Below are 19,838 nucleotides of genomic sequence, written 5' to 3' on the forward strand. Positions count from 1 at the left end.
AATCAAAATACTCAAAACTCCACGCCCAGTTAAAGTAAAATGTAGCCTATACCAAAAACATTTGCATGGATCCTAGAACATTGATGCCTTTGTTTTTTTTTCAATGATGCAGCCTCGTACTGTAATCACAGATCACAGCCATGAGACCAGAGGAGTGAACATCTATTCTCTATTGTTTTACTATGAAGATTGATTATGGTCATTTTAAGTTTCAAACTGAACTTAGTGTCACCTGACTGAAGCCCTTAAATGCGCACCACCCACCCAGTGCTGCCCCCATTCACGTGCACCAAAGTAGTGGCACATTTGCAGACGCAGCATTTCCTATCAACATCATATACAGAGAGGTTGTCTTAGGTTAAGGTCAGCATTAGGTTTACAGGTAGCCTAATCTAAGCATGACCTACCAAGCTATTACTGCCATTGCACTCCTGGGTAAGTGCAGTGATTGACTGCTGCTTCTTCTTTCTTGTTGCTTTCAATTTAGTAATTCAAAGTTTAAAGTTAGTAATTACAAAAGTTGGTAATTCAAAGTTAGTAATTTAAAGTTTTTCAAATTTTTCAGGTGTTTTCCATTTGGCCCTGAAGGTGTCAGGAATCGTAGTGGATCTCAGGCCAGGAGATAAAGTCACTCTTCATGGTGACTGTGCCATGGATAAATCAGGAGTCTACTGGATTGGAAACACAATGCAGTCAAACTACTGGCAACCCAACTTCATGATGTCTGTTTATGACGCGGTGAAGGCTACTGATGTTATAAGTTCCCGCTACACCTTTCAGTTGAATAACTTCAGCCGTTTATTTGATCTGGTCATTTGGAACATCACTGAATCTGATCTAGGGGTGTACTACTGTGCGAAATTCAAGACAAAGAAGATGATCGGTGAAAAAGACACTTATTATTTTAGTAATATCACCTACAAACTGAACTTTGAAGGTAGGAAGGCACAACGATCGACATACACTGTACACATGAAATGCATTTTCTTCATGATTTGAAATTCTTTTCAGTTATCGGATTGTACCAACATTGTAAATGAGCCATAATTACAGACCTAACAATGGATAAATGAGAGAATGAGAGAAATAAAAAAGAGAAATACTTTTCTATTTTAAAAAAATGTTTCAAGAATATTTTGAAATGAAATTCTTGCAAGATATTGATCTATCTTGGTCTCTACACAAACAATGCTTTACCCACATGCTGTTCAGCCGAGAGACAACTGTAAAGCATTGAACATAAAGGGAAATTTGTACCAATGTGTCATGGTTTCCCCTTTTCAGACCCTGCTCCTTCACCTCCGCTGTCCTCCCCATCTGCTCCTCCTCTTCCTGAGTGTGAGCGTGCTGGTCAGTGTTGGATGCTGCTGGCCATCTTGTGTCCTGTGTCTGCTCTACTCGCCGCCCTCATCTCCTCCGCTTGCTTCTACTGTTGTAAGACAGGTGGGTCAATTACCGCTCTCAACAAACCGTCATTGAACTAAAAAAAAAAAAAACATTATCACTGTAACGATTTCAATGATCACAAGAAGACTAAGTGGACTGATTGTGCTGCAATACTGACTTCTTTAAGTGTTTTTTTCTTCATTTTATATATGCAACTTGATTTAATTTTAGGACCAGACCAAGGCCAAGGAGATGGATTTCAGGTATGTCTTATACCAGGGGTGTCAAACTCAAATTGACCGAGGTGCCAAATCAAAATCTGCAATCAATCAATACTTGATTAAAAAAAAAAAAATGTTTTAACTGAACTAAAAATGTGAATGCACACACTTAATACTCACAAACAGATTCTCATGATAGTTAAATTGTGCCTGCGCATATTCTTTTGCATAAGCTGTTTCACTGCACTGGGCCCACTCATATTCCTGTGATACAGTAGCTTCATATTGCATGCTGCTTGCATGCTGTTCCACCTTTTTTTTCTTCCATTTTTATTTTTCCCCTCCATAACTTTACCTGTGTGTTATGGGTCTTAAATGTCCACGTGGGCATTATGTGTATTTATGTAAGCTACTTGACACCTGAATTTCCCCTCGGGGATCAATAAAGTTACTCTACTGTCTACTCTACTAACACGACACTTCCGGCGCTGCACTGCGGTGGCGAGTGTCAGTCAGTGTGTCTTTCATAATCACTCAAAATATTTTACTACCAAAATACTACACTACTACGACATTACACAATGAATTAAGTAGTGAATTATGACTTAATCATTGGCATTGGTAACAGCCAATTTATAACAGGGGCCATATGTTAATAGTTTAACAATTGACTAGACACTTTTCACATTATATATCTTGAACTGTCTTAACTGTGTATATTACTCTGTTGGCACATGAAGGTTAGTCCATTGCTGTCCAAGAATTACCCGAGAAGTCTGGACCAGGATCTCCTCACTGAAGTTATCTACAAGCAACTATGAGCTGAATACCACGAATATGCCTTCTTAGTTTTAAAATATGTGATGAATAAATACTGAAAACAATTGTGCTTTTAAAATTATTTGCTGTGTTATGTAAATATATTATTTGAATTGCAATAAACCTTACTGTAGTAGCTTTCTCTTTCTTAATTCATTTACAATAAAATGAGACCAGATACCTATTGCAGGCCTGATTGTCATTTTTATTTTTGTATCCAAAGTACATTGACTCTATAATGCAGTAGATAGCTTATTGTAATATTCCTCTAGCCCTTTCCTGCAGATGGGACAACATGATAACAGGAGTTAACATGGCAACAGCTGCAATAAGTAATTATAATACTTTATATTATATGTCAAGACTAAGGCCATCATCATTTAGTAACAACAAGGTTACAATAGAGGCATGAAAACACATTGCAAAAAAAGTATTTAATTGTAAAATCTAAACTCTCAGAGCCAGGAATTGGGTATTTCTCCCACTCTGTAGTAATGGGTCCTCATTACATTGTACTCTATGTTGTGTGCGTGCGTTCGTGCGTTCGTGCGTGCGTGCGTGCGCCCGTGTGTGTGTGTGTGGCAGGTGCTCAAGGGGGGCAGAGGGACATGTGGAACTTCCAGCAGCCTTACTAGGCTAATAATAAGAATAAACATTTTATTTTGAGCGCCTTTCAAAATACCCAAGGACACTTTACAATCAAAAACAAATACATAACAGTAGGGAAAGTATAACAAAGCTTCAGTGAATTAACAATAGGAGAGTAATGAGAGTAATTAAAATGTAAAAATAAAATAAAAATACAGTAAAAAAATAAATGTTTTAAAATAACAAAAAGAAGTAGAATGCAATAAATAAAATAAAAACGAGGGGAAAAATAGATAAAATAGATAAAATATGTAAAATAGAAAATAAGCTGATAATTAAAATGAAGTGGAAGTGCCTGTGAAATTGAAAAGCAGAAGTGAAAAGGTGTGTCTTCAGCTGAGATTTGAAAGTGGACAGTGTAGAACACTGTCGAAGTGACAGTGGGAGAGAATTCCAAAGTTTGGGGCCAACAACACTAAATGCCCTGTCGCCCATGGTGCGCAGGTGTGTGGAGGGAACTGTAAGGAGGAGTGAGTCAGTGGAGCGTAGTGTGCGGGTGGGATTGTATGGGGTGAGGAGACTTGTGATGTAGGAGGGTGCAAGGTTGTGCTGGGCCTTGTATACGAGGAGGAGAATTGATGTAATTGATAGAGGATAGGGGTAATGTGATGCCAGGGTCTGGTGTGTGTAAGTAATCTAGCTGCTGAGTTTTGAATGTATTGAAGACGGACGGTTAATCAATTTAGTAGGGAGACCAGTGAGTAGGGCATTGCAATAATCTAATCTGGAGGTTACGAAAGCGTGAATGAGGGTCTCAGCAGAGGTAGGGGTAAGAGAAGGGCGGAGTCTGGAGATGGTTTTAAGGTGGAAAAACGCAGTTTTGGTGAGGTGTTTAATATGGGATTCAAAGGAGAGCGAAGAGTCGATGATGACGGCCAAATTTTTTACTTCAGAGGAAGTGGAGGTAAAATAGTCAGGGATCGAGAACTGAGAAAGGTTTATCTTTTTAAGTAATGATGGGGTGGCGATGATGATGGCTTCGGTTTTGTTTTGATTAGGTTTAAGAAAAATTTGGGTCATCCAATTACTAATTTCGTTGAGACAGGTTGTTAAGTTAGCGAGGGGGTGTGGATGGGAGGGTTTAGTGTGTATATAGATTTGGGTGTCATCTGCATAACAGTGAAAATGTATGTAACCGGTGGTTATCCTGAACCTTTATTCTGACGGGGTAACGACACTCCCCTTTCCTTCAGGTGTGTAGCATAAATCATTGCGGTGGTAGCTAGCTAGCAAAGACGCTGTGTTTTTGATGCTGTCGAGTGTAGCGTGGGCACACCGCTCTCTCTGTCTCTCCGTTTGTGGTTGAGCCACCGTACAGGAAAGGTAGGCGTCCTTCTCGGTTGGTTTATTGCTCTTTTTGGTGCATTGTAATGTACTTAGTTGTTGGTTACTGACACCATTTAACTTAATCGTAGCCCTGTCCATAGGCGGCTGGCGTGGGGTCGGCTGCTGTTCTGGGATGGTGTGTCGAGCTGGGCAAACTCAAGTGTCGTGGTGGCGTGTCTCCACTGTGTCCTTTGGGGTTGACTGCTTGCGTGCCGCTTCGAGAGAACCAGAGGTAATGCCGGCATTTTCTGTAAGAGTCTCGACGCTTAGCTCTTGACTTGTGTAGGGAGTTGTGCATTTCCACAATACACAACTCCTGTTTAATCGATTTATAATGCCGTGCCTAATGGTAACTTTCTCGTTAAATGTACATAGGAGGAGATGGTGCCTTCGACTACACTGATGCAGTGTCATTAGAGAAGGGGGGCATCACTGTTCTTTTCCCAACCTTTTGTTTTGTTTTGTCCTATTGTGTGAGTGATTCATCCTGTGCAACCTTTTCACTTTGACGTCCGAGACGAAGGGGCTTGTGTAAGTTTCACTCTAACATCCGAGACGAAGGGGCTCGTGTAAGTTTCTACTTAGTAACCGCCAAGACGGAGCTTGTGTATATGATTAGGGTATGAACACTGAAGTATTACTGGGAGACGTATCTTAAATCTCAGACTCCTTTTGGAACCTATACTTGCTGTAGGGGGAGACCAAAGACGTGTGTCTAACAGGCTTGTGTGTGTGTGTGTGTGGTGGCCATTACCAATTTTGCCCTTTTGGCAGTTTGTTTTCTTTTGTATAATTTGATTTACTAACTTTGTTTGCCGTGCAATTTTTGTTATTTGGTCTACCCCTCGTGCAACTGCCAATTGCAATTAGCACCTTTGCATAACTAGCACATTTGCACATTTCTGTATCTTGAGATGACGTGCCTATAAATGCTGTTAAAGTTCATATTCTATTTTCATATTTGACTGAGCCCGTGAGGCATACTTTATGTGCAGAGATTCATTACGATAAGAAAGAAGAGATTCATTACGAAAAGAAAGAAAATAAAAAGAACTCTGAATTGTATGACAGTTGTATCTCTTGTTATTCACTAACCTGTTGCGGGGAAAGTCAAATCAAGTGTTTGATGGTTGGGTTCTCTCACCCTAACAAATGAGAGTGGCGTAGTCACTAAACATCTTAAAAAATATTAAAAATATTACGGTAAAGAGATAACGCAGGCCACATGTAGGCCATGTTTTCGGAGAATGTAACCAAGGGGAAGAATATAAATGATGAAGAGTAGGGGGCCTAAAACTGAGCCTTGTTGAACACCATGTGTGAGGAGTGAATTTGGAGACCGGAAATCACCAATAGAGACAAACTGCTCTCTTCCATTTAGGTAGGACCTGAACCATGAGAGTGCAGTACCAGTGATGCCCAATAGGGTTTCCAGCCTTGTGAGAAGGACGTTGTGGCAGACTGTGTCAAAAGCAGCTGTTAAATCAAGTAGCAGGAGGATACTGAAATGTCCTGAATCCGCAGCTAACAAAAGGTCGTTTACAACCTTGACTAGTGCAGTTTCAGTGCTATGCTTGGACTCTACAGTATATTATGCATTTGGTCATTATTGACACGCTTTTGATGGTCAAGCATTCGTACCGAAGGTGATCATGTCAACATGGAGCACAGTACACTGTGACAAAACAAATTATAAAAAAATAACTTTCAAAAAGGATTTTTTTTGTCCAGTGGGGCAAAAGGGCAGGTGCTTAAGAACCACCTTGTCCCTATCTGTGCACACCTATGTGTCATTTAAGCAATAAGCCACGAGAGGCCATGGGTTATGCTCGATTGATAACGGGCAAGGGGAGTGGGGCACGACGCCCATTTGACGCTCATTTGATCAGCGACGTAGCTGGAGTAACCAACACCATCTGCACTATCAGCTTTTCTTGTCAACATGTGATGAGTAAATAAGTAAAAAGTTCAATTAAAATACTCAAATAGGCCTACTCAAAATTCCACGCCCAGTTAAACTAAAATGTATACCAAAAACATTCGCATGGATCCTAGAACATTGATGCCTTTGTTTTTATTTTCAATGTTGCAGCCTCATACTTAAACCCAATCACACATCACAGCCATAAGACCAGAGGAGTGAACATCTATTCTCTACTGTTTTACTATGAAGATTGATTATGGTAATTTTAAGTTTCAAACTGAACTTAGTGTCACCTGACTGAAGCCCTTAAATGCGCACCACCCACCCAGTGCTGCCCCCATTCACGTGCACCAAAGTAGTGGCACATTTGCAGACGCATCATTTCCCATCAGCATCATATACAGAGAGGTTGTCTTAGGTTACGGTCAACAGGTTTACAGGTAGCCTACTCTAAGCATGACCTACCAAGCCATTACTGTCATTGCACTCCTGGGTAAGTACAGTGATTGCTGCTTCTTCTTCTTCTTTCTTGTTGCTGTCAATTTAGTAATTCAAAATAAATATTTTGAATTGTTAATTTTTCAGGTGTTATCCATTTGGCTCTGAAGGTGTCAGGAATCGAAGTGGATCTCAGAATCAGGGCAGGAGATAAAGTCACTCTTCATGGTGACTGTGCCATGGATAAATCAGGAGTCTACTGGTTTGGAAACACAATGCAGCCAAGCTACCGGCAGCCCAACTTCATGATGTCTGTTCGCGACGCGGTGAAGGCTACTGATGTTAGAAGTTCCCGCTACACCTTTCAGTGGAATAACTTCAGCCGTTTATTCGATCTGGTCATTTGGAACATCACTGAATCTGATCTAGGGGTGTACTACTGTGCGAAATTCAAGACAAAGAAGATGATCGGTGAAAAAGACACTTATTATTTTAGTAATATCACCTACAAACTGAGCTTTGAAGGTAGGAAGGCACAATGATCGACATACACTCTACACATGAAATGTATTGCAATGATCTATAGACAAATATCATAAACATGCATTTTCTTCATGATTTGAAATTCTTTTCAGATGTCGGATTGTACCAACATTGTAAATGAGCCATAATTACAGACCTAACAATGGATAAATGAGAGAATTTAATTTAATTTTAAAAATACATTTTAAATACTTTTTTATTTAAAAAATATGTTTCAAGAATATTTTGAAATGAAATTCTTGCAAAATATTGATCTATCTTGGTCTCTACACAAACAATGCTTTACCCACATACTGTTCAGCCGAGAGACAGCTGTAAAGCATTGAACATAAAGGGAAATTTATACCAATGTGTCATGGTTTCCCCTTTTCAGACCCTGCTCCTTCACCTCCGCTGTCCTCCCCCTCTCCTCCTCCTCCTCCTCCTGTTCCTGAGTGTGAGAGTGCTGGTCAGTGTTGGATGCTGCTGGCCATCTTGTGTCCTGTGTCTGCTCTACTAGCCGCCCTCATCTCCTCCACCTGTGTCTACTGCCTATGCTGCAAAACCGGTATGTCCATGTCAACACCTGCAAGAGTTTATTGTCATCATTACTTTGGTATGGATATGGATGCTGTGTTCATGTTCTGGGGCTGGCACTTTCAATTTACACCCAAGATAAAGTCAGTGACTTACGAAAGATGTCTTCTTGGGACACTTACAGCAGCTACAGAATCTGGAGTAAGTGTCAAAGAAAGTCTTCGTGGAGAACAGGTATGTTTTTTTTGGTGTCATTTATTTTTTATTTCAGACACTGTCACTTTAAAATTACTTTAGTCCAGGGTAAGGTAAAATACAAAACAAAGTAAGTCACCATACAAACTTTGCAGCTTAAATGAATATTTAGAATATGAAATGATTATTAAATCAATACATTCTGCATAAACTACATTTTGGACTAGTCCATACCCCAAAGAAGATTGGCCTGAAACTGGACTGAAATGTTTTCAAAAAGTTTTAATTCATTAGCCGAACAAAATATCAATTTCATTGTTCATTAAATGTTTCTTTATGCAAATTTTCAGGAGAAAGACAAAGACCTCTGCTATGCTTCTTTGGATATACCATGCAGAGAACAGAGAGTAAAACCCAGCAAACCCCAAAGAGCACATCAAAACTTTGACCCCAGTACATACTCGGAGGTCAGAACTCGTCATGTTTAGACTTGATCAAAGGGATTTATTTTCGTCTGAAAAATAAAATTTGATCTTGCCAGAAGAAACGTGTCGTATGACTATACTGAGTCAGTAAATACGTATAGGCCGGGGGACGGGCAATTATTTTGGAGCAAGTGCCATATTGGGTTTAGAATATTGAGTGAAGGGCCAGATGTCGCAGGCAACTTGTGTGTCTCTGTCAATAATAAGAAATATACACTGACATAACTTGTTTGGTTTTTCATTGCTGTATTTAATGAGATTTATTTAGATGAATACAATAGGCTCGATTAATCTGAAACCCATAAGTATTGGGTAGTCATGTTAAGAATTTTGGGTGAGAGTGACACTTTTTAAAAGTTGTCTTTCTTGGGAAAGGCGGACCAAATGAAAATGGCTCTGCGGACGGCATATGGCTCCCGGGCCTGAGTTTGCCCACCTCTGGTATAGGCTTACATTATTTAATCTTTGGCAATGTATATGGGTCATTTCACACCAATTGAACAAATCATCATGCACTTGAGTGTCAAAAAAATATTTTTAAAATATTACTGGGTGTTCTTTAGAAATTCAAGTGAAAGGCTTGAAACCTCCTTTTGTTCACCCATTGTTGACGATTTTGTTCACCCATTGTTTTTCTGCGAAGTTCTCCAGTCCATTTTGCATGCTCATACATGAATAGGTGTAGTCTGCAGCAAAATGTTCATGTTTGCAATAGATCCTCCCACATTGTCACAGAAGTCCCACAAAGTTGATCAACATTTAATTGCAGTAAAACCTCTAAAATATGGGAAATCATTTTCGATCTCATTTTCAAAGCACTCATTGAACACATATTTTCTAATTTTTTTCCTGAAAGATCTACAATCTCTACCTTTTGAAAACATGCGTTTTACAAGTTTTATGCAACCGTTTGTATGTTATTCTATAGTCTAGCCTATAAACAGACAATGCCACCATTGGCATCAATGTCTTTGGAAACACGTCTTAGTTTTTACCACCAATTTGACCACAGTTTTGAGAGGCCACCAGCTCAGACCACGATGGAACCTCTTGCGGTATATGATGATAATTTTTTATGAAAGCGTTTCTACCAGTCTCAGTAAGAAACACTAAAAGCTGTTGAGTACAAATGTCTTACGAAGGCCTAAAGAGAGAACAGCAAAATACTGCTATTCGCTTATAGAGATTTCTGTGAATATGCAGGATTATCTGTCGTGCAAGCGTAATCATTTTGCCACAGATGTGTTATTCATGTATGAGAATGACAACTGTAACCATTCTATATACATAACCAGGGCAGGGAGACTGGATATCTCTGGCCAGGCCTTGACTAGTAATCTGGCATACGGGCATTTCCCTGGTGGGCCATCAGACCCCTGTGGCAGTGTAATAGAGTGTGCCGAGCGGATGGAGTGGTCAGTCAGAATGATAGGGAAGGAACTAATGTGCAAAAATAGCTTTTCTTTTATTTTCTTTAAGCCGGCAGTTCAACAAACAGGACAAACAAAAACACTGATCAAAACACAAAACAAAAGTTTGGGACAAAGCCCACAAAAGCTAGGCTACTCTTCTGTCCATAGTACTCACACAGAGCTCAGACATGCGTCTTCTCAGTGCAGCGGCCATCTCCCGAATGAGCCGAGCTGCGCATATTTAAAAGACTCTAACAGTCGTGACACAATTAAAATCAATCAACGCATCTAGACAGATTTTAGCAGTTGTAAATATTTTCCACACATGTATACAAATATAACAACAATGTGCTGACGTCAAATATTTCATAGAACACTTACGTAAGATTTTAAAACTAAATTTCCTCCGGACTAATTAACACTTCCCCGCGCATCGCGGAGCACCAGTGAAAAGCGCTCCCAGACCTTCAGTCTGGTTTGGTCCTGCCCACGGAAGACAACGACAGGTAAGTATCAACAAACATTTGGGCTAACCATGATATTAACTAAACTTCAGCATGAAAAGGATTCAGATATTAAATGTGCGCACTGAAAGAATCTTAACATTACTGTTGTTTACAATGAAAAGTTAATAAACGCTTGCGCTGTTTAAAACCTGTGTCGCGTCTTTTGTTCTGACCACGCGTGTAACAAACATTTCTGGTTTACATATTTAAAAGGTGTACCAAATGAACCCGCACAAAATGTGCTTCTAAAGCCCCACAAAACCCACAGCAAACATATACAACACGGCTTGCATTTTGAATGTCTTTGGAACCTGTGGTTTTAGTCCATGCACTTGGCAACATTGAAACCATAAGCGGGAGGAACCGCTCTTAAAGTGACAGACGCGTTGCGCTCTGTCACATTACCCCCCCCCCTCAAGAGTGGACGTCTTCCTCGTGCACTCGGGATAGGTAATCTCCCACAACATTCTCAGGGCCAGGACGGTACTTGATCGTGAACCGAAATGGCTGGAGTGACAAATACCACCTCGTCACTCTGGAATTTGTGTCCTTCATTTTGTCAAGCCACTGAAGGGCCCGATGGTCTGTTTCCAACACAAAGTCTTTGTCCATGAGGTAATACTTAAGCGAGTCTAAGGCCCACTTGATGGCGAGCCCCTCTTTTTCCACAGTGGAGTACCTCGACTCCCGTGGAAACAACTTTCTGCTCAAGTAGACCACCGGCCTTTGCTCCCCAGGTGGACCCTGGAGCAACACTGCCCCCAGCCCGGTCCCGGATGCATCCGTTTGCACCAGGAATGGCTGAGAGAAGTCGGGACTTTGCAGGATGGGATCTGTGGTCAGACAGGTGCGCAGGTCCTCAAAGGCCCGAGAACACTGCTCTGTCCAGACCACTCTGTTGGGAGCCGACTTCCGAGTCAGCTCGATCAGTGGAGCAGCCCTGGTGGAGAAGTGTGGGACGAAGCGCCGGTACCAACCCACCACCCCCAGGAAGGAGCGGACTTGACGCTTGGTGGTCGGCACCGGAGTCTCCAGGATGGCGCTGACCTTCCCCACCTGTGGCTTTACCAACCCCCCGCCGATGACGTGGCCCAAGTACTGGACCTCCTTCTGAGCCACCGCACACTTTTGGGGGTTGACAGTCAGACCGGCCTCCTTCAGCCGCCTCAGTACGTCCTTCACATGAACCAGGTGTTCGTCGAAGGAGCGGCTATGAATGACGACATCATCCAAATATGCCGCCGAGTACGTCTCCGCCCCCTTCAACACCTGGTCCATGAGACGCTGAAAAGTTGCTGGCGCCCCCTGCAGTCCGAAGGGCATGTAGCAGAACTGATAAAATCCAAATGGAGTTTTAAAAGCAGTCAAATGTTTACAGTCATTGGACATGGGTACCTGCCAATAACCCTTACTGAGGTCAAGGGTGGTCAGGTACTTGGCACTGCCCAGTCTATCAATCAAGTCATCGATTCTAGGCATAGGGTATGGATCAACAGAAGAGATTGCGTTTACCTTTCTGAAGTCCATACAGAAACGCAAGGACCCATCTTTCTTGGGTACAAGCACCACCGGACTCGACCACTCACTTGAAGACGGCTCGATGATGCCCATCTCCAGCATGCTGTCAATCTCCTCCCGGATCTTGGGAAGAAGCTGTGCTGGTATGCGGTAGCACGGAAGACGAACTGGACCAGGAGCCTTCAGCTTGATGTGATGCTGCACCAGTCCCGTCTTGCCAGGAGTGCCTTGGAACACCCCCTCTGGTACACCCCCTCTCAGCTGCTGCTGCTGGGTCTCGGAGAGGTGGCTCAGGTCGATGTTTCCAGCTCCCTCCCGCTGCACCGGGAAGTACTGCTCCTCTGCCTCTTCCTCCTCCTCCACCGCTCTAGCAAACAGGCAGTTGACCGGCTGCTCCTTCTCATGCCACTCCCGCAGCATGTTGATGTGGAAGATCTGTGAGGGTTTCTTCTTGTCTGGTGTGATGATCTCGTACGTGACTTTGCCCGTCTTCTGCTTGACGACGTACGGCCCCTGCCACTTTGCAAGGAGGCTGCTCTCTGAAGTGGGAAGCAGCACCAACACTTGCTGACCTGGCTGGAGGGACCGCTCTCTGGCCGATGCATCGTACCACTTTCGTTGCTTGGCCTGGGCAGACTTCATGTTCTCCTGCACCATCTCAGTCAGCTGCTGCATGTGGTCTTGCATCTTTAGCACGTAGGTCAGTACGTTCATCTTCTTCGCTGGCTCCTCTCCCTCCCATGCCTCCTTCAGGACGTCAAGTGGACCTCTCACTTTCCGGCCATACAGGAGTTCAAACGGAGAGAAACCTGTCGACGATTGTGGCACTTCTCTGTAGGCAAATAAGAGGTAAGGCAGCCAGTCATCCCAGTCAGATCCTGACTCTGACACAAACTTGCGGAGCATGCTCTTTAGGGTCTTGTTGAAGCGCTCAACAAGCCCGTCAGTCTGAGGGTGGTATGGTGTGGTTTTAATGCCCTTTATACCTAAGTATTTGTACACGTCTTTCATGAGGGTAGATGTGAAATTTGACCCCTGGTCTGTGAGCACCTCCCTCGGTATTCCCACCCGTGTGACCAACTGAAGGAATGCATTTGCTACCTGCCGTGCCTTAATGTTGCGCAAAGGGAATGCTTCCGGATACCTAGTAGCATAGTCAGCAATGACCAAGATGTATCTGTTGCCTTTGCGACTACGCTCTAGTGGGCCAACTATATCCATGGCAACTCTGCTGAACGGGACATCAATAATTGGCATAGGGACTAGTGGAACTCTAGCTCCCTTCCTGTTTGGGGCTGTCAGCTGACACTGCTTACACTTTTTACAGAAATTGATCACTTCAGCATACATGTTGGGCCAGTAAAAGCATTGCACAATCCTGTCCCAAGTTTTGTTTTGGCCTAAATGACCGGCCCATGCACTAGCATGACCAACTTCCATGACCGTTTCTCTCAGAGAATTTGGTAGCACCAGCTGTTCACCTTCCTCCCCATGTCTATACAAAATACCCGCCTTCAGCTTAAATTTGGGGCCAAGTGCATCCCCATTTTCATCAGCAATTAAGCCTGAATAACAGTTTTGCAGGGATTTGTCTTTGGGCCTGGATTATGTCAGAGGGAATGGCAACATTCACCTCCCCATCCAGCTCAGGGTGTGGATCAGTTTCAGTCAGTTTAGTGCCTTAAATTTCTCTTTTCTTTTCTCACTTCTTGTTTTGCGTTTCACGTCAGGGTATGGTAACAGATTCCATGTGCTGTCTTTATCTTTCTTTTGTGAACGTGTCATTACCATGTTACAACTATGGCCATCCGCTAGTGCCACCAGATCCGGGATATCTCTGCCCAAAACCACTGGGTATGGAAGTTTGTCTGCTACTGCCACGGTAACCAGGTATAACACATTGTCCACCTCTAAGTGAACTTCAGTAGTCGGGTACGACCGTTCGTCACCGTGAACACAACGAATAAGCAACCTCCTTTCTTTGGGTGCACTGTGTTGGGATACTAGGTCGGAACGTACAATGGTTTGGCTGCTGCCAGTATCAATCAGGGCCTGCACCTGCTTCCCATCCACCCGCACTACTGTCATGGCCTCCCCCTCCTCTAGTGTGGCTTCCCCCCCACTAGTACTAGGGACAACGGATACAGCAGATACTTTGGGTTTTCTGTGGGGACACTTGGATTTTATATGCCCTACCTCACCACAGTAAAAACATTTGACATCAGCGTTAACAGGTCTAGGGCTTTTAACAGAGGAACCACCATGCCAACCACCCTCAGACTTACCGGGCCGCCCAGCTGTGTCGTCTCTTCCCCCGGCCATCTGGTGTGGTCTTGCCCCGCGCCGTGCCGCCATGAAGGACTCCGCGAGCACCACCGCCTCTTTCGCCGTCTTGGGGTTGTGTTCTTTGATCCACAGCCGGACGTCGCTGTTCACCATTCTCAGGAACTGCTCTAGGACGAGCAGGTCGTTGATTTCCTCTTTGGTGTGGGTCTGTGGCTGTGTCCACTTCTCATACAGCTCCCGCAGTCTGGTGAAGAGCTCTTTGGGTGACTCACCAGGTAACATCTGCGTCGACCGGAATCGCTGCCTGTATGTCTCTGGGTTGATTTCATATTTTTCAAGGATAACTGCCTTGACCTTGTCGTAGTCCATCGAGTCTGTGAAGTCCATGGCAATGTATGCCGCTCTCGCTTTGCAGGTAAGTAGTGGGACTAGATGCAGTGCCCATTGTGTTTTGGGACACCAACTAGCCGTAGCAATGCGTTCGAAAGTCGTAAGAAAATGTTCAATGTCCTCATCATCCGAGTATTTTTGCATCTTCGGCCCTTTCCAGCCTGTGACTTGGACCCCCGTCGCCGCTGGACCTGGAGCCGCCACCACGCCTGGGACCGCTGCAGTCACCGCCGCCGCTTGGACCCCCATCGCTGCTGGAACTGGAACCGCCAACGCACCTGGGCCTGCTGCCGACACCGCCGCCGCTTGGACCCCCATCGCCGCTGGAACTGGAACCGCCAACGCACCTGGGCCTGCTGCCGACACCGCCGCCGCTTGGACCCCCATCGCTGCTGGAACTGGAACCGCCAACGCACCTGGGCCTGCTGCCGTCACTGCCGCCGCTTGGACCCCCATCGCCGCTGGAACTGGAACCGCCAAAGCACCTGGGCCTGCTGCCGACACCGCCGCCGCTTGGACCCCCATCGCTGCTGGACCCGAAACTGCTACTGGGCCTGCAGTCATCGTCACCGCCGCTGCACCTGAGATTGCTGCTGCTTGCCGCACTGGAGGGCCTGGACCTGCCGCTGCTGGCATGGTCTCTTCTCCTTGGTCCTCTGATGCCCACCTCTGTAGCTCTGCCTGTGCTCCCATCTGTGTGACGTGTGCTGGACTGACCGCTGTCGACACTGGTGCTGACCTTGAGACATCATGTTGCTCTGCCCTCAGTCTGGGCCTTCCCCGGCCCCGGCCGAGCTCCCATCTCTCCTGCCGCACTTCATCCTGGAGCATGCTGAATTGGTGCACGATACCTCTCCAGCGTTGCTCTTGCCGTGCTTGGTCTTCCAATGCCCGTTCCTCTTGCTTCTGCTGCGCCACCATGAATGCCTGGAACATTGACTGCAGTTCCTGCACAGAGCCTTCCAGATTTTGCTGCGGTGCATCGTCTTTCTCTTCAGCTGCTTCGGCTTGCGCCTTTCTTCTAGTTCCCATTATTTGCTATCATTAAGACTGACCTGCGCACACTAGTAGTTTTCGCTGCCACCAAATGTAATAGAGTGTGCCGAGCGGATGGAGTGGTCAATCAGAATGATAGGCAAACAAGGAACTAATGTGCAAAAATAGCTTTTCTTTTATTTTCTTTAAGCCGGCAGTTTCAACAAACAGGACAAACAAAAACACTGATCACAACACAAAACAAAAGTTTGGGACAAAGCCCACGAAAGCTAGGCTACTTTTCTGTCCATAGTACTCACACAGAGCTCAGACATGCGTCTTCTCAGTGCAGCGGCCATCTCCCGAATGAGCCGAGCTGCGCATATTTAAAAGACTCTCTCACAGTCGTGACACAATTAAAATCAATCAACGCATCTAGACAGATTTTAGCAGTTGTAAATATTTTCCACACATGTATACAAATATAACAACAATGTGCTGACGTCAAATATTTCATAGAACACTTACGTAAGATTTTAAAACTAAATTTCCTCCGGACTAATTAACACTTCCCCGCGCATCGCGGAGCACCAGTGAAAAGCGCTCCCAGACCTTCAGTCTGGTTTGGTCCTGCCCACGGACGACAACGACAGGTAAATTTCAACAAACATTTCCGCTAACCATGAAGTTATTAAACTACAGCATGAAAAGGATTCTGATGTTAACTGTGCGCACTGAAAGAATCTTAACATTACTGTGTTTGCAATGAAGGTTAATAAATGCTTGCACTGTTTAAAACCTGTGTCGCGTCTTTTGTTCTGACCACGTGTAACAAACATTTCTTGGTTTAGATATTTAAAAGGTGTAACAAATGAACCCGCACAAGATGTGCTTCTAAAGCCCCACAAAACCCACAGCAAACATATACAACACGGCTTGCATTTTGAATGTCTTTGGCAACTGTGGTTTTAGTCCATGCACTTTGCAACATTGGAAACCATAAGCGGGAGGAACCGCTCTTAAAGTGACAGACGCGTTGCGCTCTGTCACAGGCAGATGTTGTTTTGCTGTTGCTGCTGTTGTTTTTGTTTTTGTTTTCCTTTGGAGACTGGCCCACCCATAGAGGTAGAACATAACGGTGCATACACACCAACGGCCCGGACGTCCACTTAACGTCCACTTCACGTGTCCGTTATCAGTCCGAAACGGTTAGAATACATGAAAACAGATCATGCCTTGCACACAGGAGCGCGGTGTAAGCGCGGCGCATGTCCGGCCCGACCGGACATGTCCGTGATGCTCCTTGAAAATAGAACTCGAGTCTATTTTCCTGCGCGGACGTCCGCGTTCAATGAGCGGCTCCCATTGAAAATGAATGGCTGCTGCCCGTGGATAGAACGTGGACGTTGACTGTGCAGTGTGAAAGGCAGCCCGCGAACCTCTCTGATGCTCCTAGAGACGATAAGTGAACGCGAACATCTTGGTGTGCATGTACCGTGACACTGGAGATTACCCCAGCTGTTGTGCCTTTGGAGAAAAACAATGGTTGAACAAAATCTACAGCACCTCCTCCGATAAAACGGTCTGTGACTTGGAAAGCATATCACTTCATTTAAAATGTATTTCAATCCTTTCTCTTAGATGTCTAAGGAACACAGAGTAATATTTTCATATTCTTGGAGACACAAGTGTGTGGAGATGCATTCAATTGGTGTGGGGTGACCCATTTATGTTGTAATGCTTACTTCTTGCTTCAACAGTTTCTTACTTGAAATTGAGAAATAAATAATTTTGGCCTTTTTTTGCTTTCTTTGTTTCATATCCCCTTAAGACGCGGCTTTATGAATTTGTTGTTACCCGTATGGTAATGACCAAGTCGTGGTGCATTATTAAAGGGCCTGTGTTGTGTCATAGTATTGTAGTGCTATGGTAGTTACATTTAAATGACTATTACAGCGTGCCACTGGAGGTACGGCGCGCATTAAGGGGCTACATTCTGGCTAATGTTTGTAAAGTGAATAAAAAGGAAATAAGTCAGTAATGCAATCGCTACATGTACAACTGAATAATTAACTCTATAATAACTATCTACAAGCACAGTAAATGACAAAAAAGTATTCGGGTTTCAGGAGTCAAGTAGTTAGAGAGAAAAACACACACATCCGTCTCAAAAAGATTGGGCGCAGGACCAGCAAAAATACCATGAAAAAACTGAAAGAAAAGTCCGCGACACCAAGCTCCCGTTGCTCTTTTTTAATGTGACGTTTCGGGGCAGCATGGTCTGATGAAGGGCATGCTGCCCGAAACGTCACATTAAAAAGCAACAGGAGCTTGGTGTCGCTGACTTTTCTTTCAGTTTTTCATGGTTTCATGAGTCAAGCCAAGTAGTTTGGGTCCTCTTGGTCATCTTTTTTCTGCTCTTTTTTTTCTCCCATTGTGGGCCAATACATCTGAAATGCTTTATTTACTATGTAAATGTCCAGGCAGGGTATGTTGCATGTTCACTACTGCAGCAGAGGAACAGAGGTCTTCACCACTGCCCTAGTTCTATTTCCTGTGTAAGATGCTGTAGCACTAAAGGAAAGCACATCTTCTTTTCTAATCTTTTACATGTGTTACCCCAAATGTTTTGCAGTCTTTGAGCTGACCTACGTACATGTAGGTCAAGATGAAAAGAAGTAAGGCCATGTGTTGTTACTCGTGAAGACTTTTTTCATTACTTTTACGGGGAATGTACAACAGAACAGAATGAGCATTCTTAAATACCTGACAGAGAGTGCAAAGTAATACGTAATTTTACCAGTAGATTGTGATACAAGCACATCAATGTCATTACCTTTTGAAGTAGTCACTCAAATAGGCAAACAACCAGTGAGGTTGGCTGTCTGGCAGGCTGGCTGCTGAAAGATGTACAGAGGAAAACTTGGTTCAATAAACATGCCTGTGTTGATCTACTATGGGTTTTCTGTATGACTGGGTCGGCCGAAACCACAACAAAACTGGCCTCAAACCCCACAGACGAGGCCCCCATGTGGCCAGTTTGCAACCATGAGCAGCTCACAGCAGTTCTGCGTGATGACAGACTTCGCCCATATGGGGCCAACAGTGGTTCTGCCCAGGGCTGGACTGGTCATCTGGCATAGCTGACATTTCCCAATGGGCCCTGCAGCCTCGTGGGCCCCAATTTCCAGAAATGTAAAGAAAAAATAAATACATTCTGCTAATGACGCTAATTATCAGGGACCCCTTTATGCCAAAAGTGCCCAGGCCCTATTTTTCCCCAGGCCAGCCCTGATTCTGCCACATGAGCCATCTATTTATTTGGCGAGCAGTGTTCTGGCCATATCCAACGTAAAACTAGAAATGCACTCAGAGTGCAGACCTCCAACAAGGAAGCTGTTTGGTGGAACATTTAACTATGTTGCACCCTATTTTTATTTAAAGTCTTTCTGCCTTCTTTTTGTGGTGTTAGAAACTGGAACGTCAACATTCACCCTGTCCCACAATTCAATTTCCGGTCACTAGGGGCGTCTAGATTTGTAAGCTAGCAATGGTGAAGATTTTTTTTTTTAAATCCTGGTTCCGTGATCCGGATCACCACCAAAGTTTCCACCAAATATATATATATATATATATATATATATATATATATATATATATATATATATATATATATATATATATATATATATATATCCTAAGAACACAATTAATGCCATTTGAGACACTTCATTGTTGTCACAAGCAGGGCAGTCATGTGCAAGTGCATAGGGTGTTGTTCTTGTAGCCCGAGAGTTGCCGTCTCTCCCATCCTTCTCCATGACTGAGGTACCCTGAGCATGGTACTGCTATCTTTGGGGTGCCCCTTTGCACAGGTGAGCCATCAATGCAATTTGTTGCACTGAATGTTGTGACAGTGAGACTTTTATTCAGAACATTCTGATTTCATTTATGGTAAATAAATATTATGATTAGAAACCTCAGATATTGCCATCAGATGGAACTGGTTGTTGGCAAGCAGGAAATAACAAAGGATAGTCAATAGATTTTATTGAGGATCGCAGGTTGACCAAGAAAAGGTCAATGCAGCAACAACTACAAGTTTATGGAGCTACCAGGGATGGGTTAATAGGCGGGCCAAGCGGGCTAAATGCAGTGGTGTAATCTACTTTTTTGAAGTGGGTAGACTGTATATTTGAACATTTTTTGAAGTGGGTATACTGTATGTATTTGTGCTATTCAAAACAATG

At 43.9% G+C, this 19,838-nt stretch overlaps 1 protein-coding gene across 1 annotated transcript; it reads left to right on the plus strand.

Moving 5' to 3' along the window:
• The first annotated feature begins 859 nt into the window (after nucleotides 1-859).
• Nucleotides 860-2,507, plus strand: LOC134466449 (uncharacterized). The gene is made up of 4 exons (XM_063220347.1): nucleotides 860-937; nucleotides 1,285-1,443; nucleotides 1,618-1,649; nucleotides 2,348-2,507. Exons 1-4 carry the CDS (start codon nucleotides 877-879, stop codon nucleotides 2,426-2,428), a joined length of 333 nt encoding a protein of 110 aa, XP_063076417.1. The 5' UTR covers nucleotides 860-876; the 3' UTR covers nucleotides 2,429-2,507.
• The last annotated feature ends 17,331 nt before the right edge of the window (nucleotides 2,508-19,838 follow it).

Source organism: Engraulis encrasicolus, chromosome 16 (assembly GCF_034702125.1).
Source record: "Engraulis encrasicolus isolate BLACKSEA-1 chromosome 16, IST_EnEncr_1.0, whole genome shotgun sequence".
Taxonomy (NCBI): domain Eukaryota; kingdom Metazoa; phylum Chordata; class Actinopteri; order Clupeiformes; family Engraulidae; genus Engraulis; species Engraulis encrasicolus.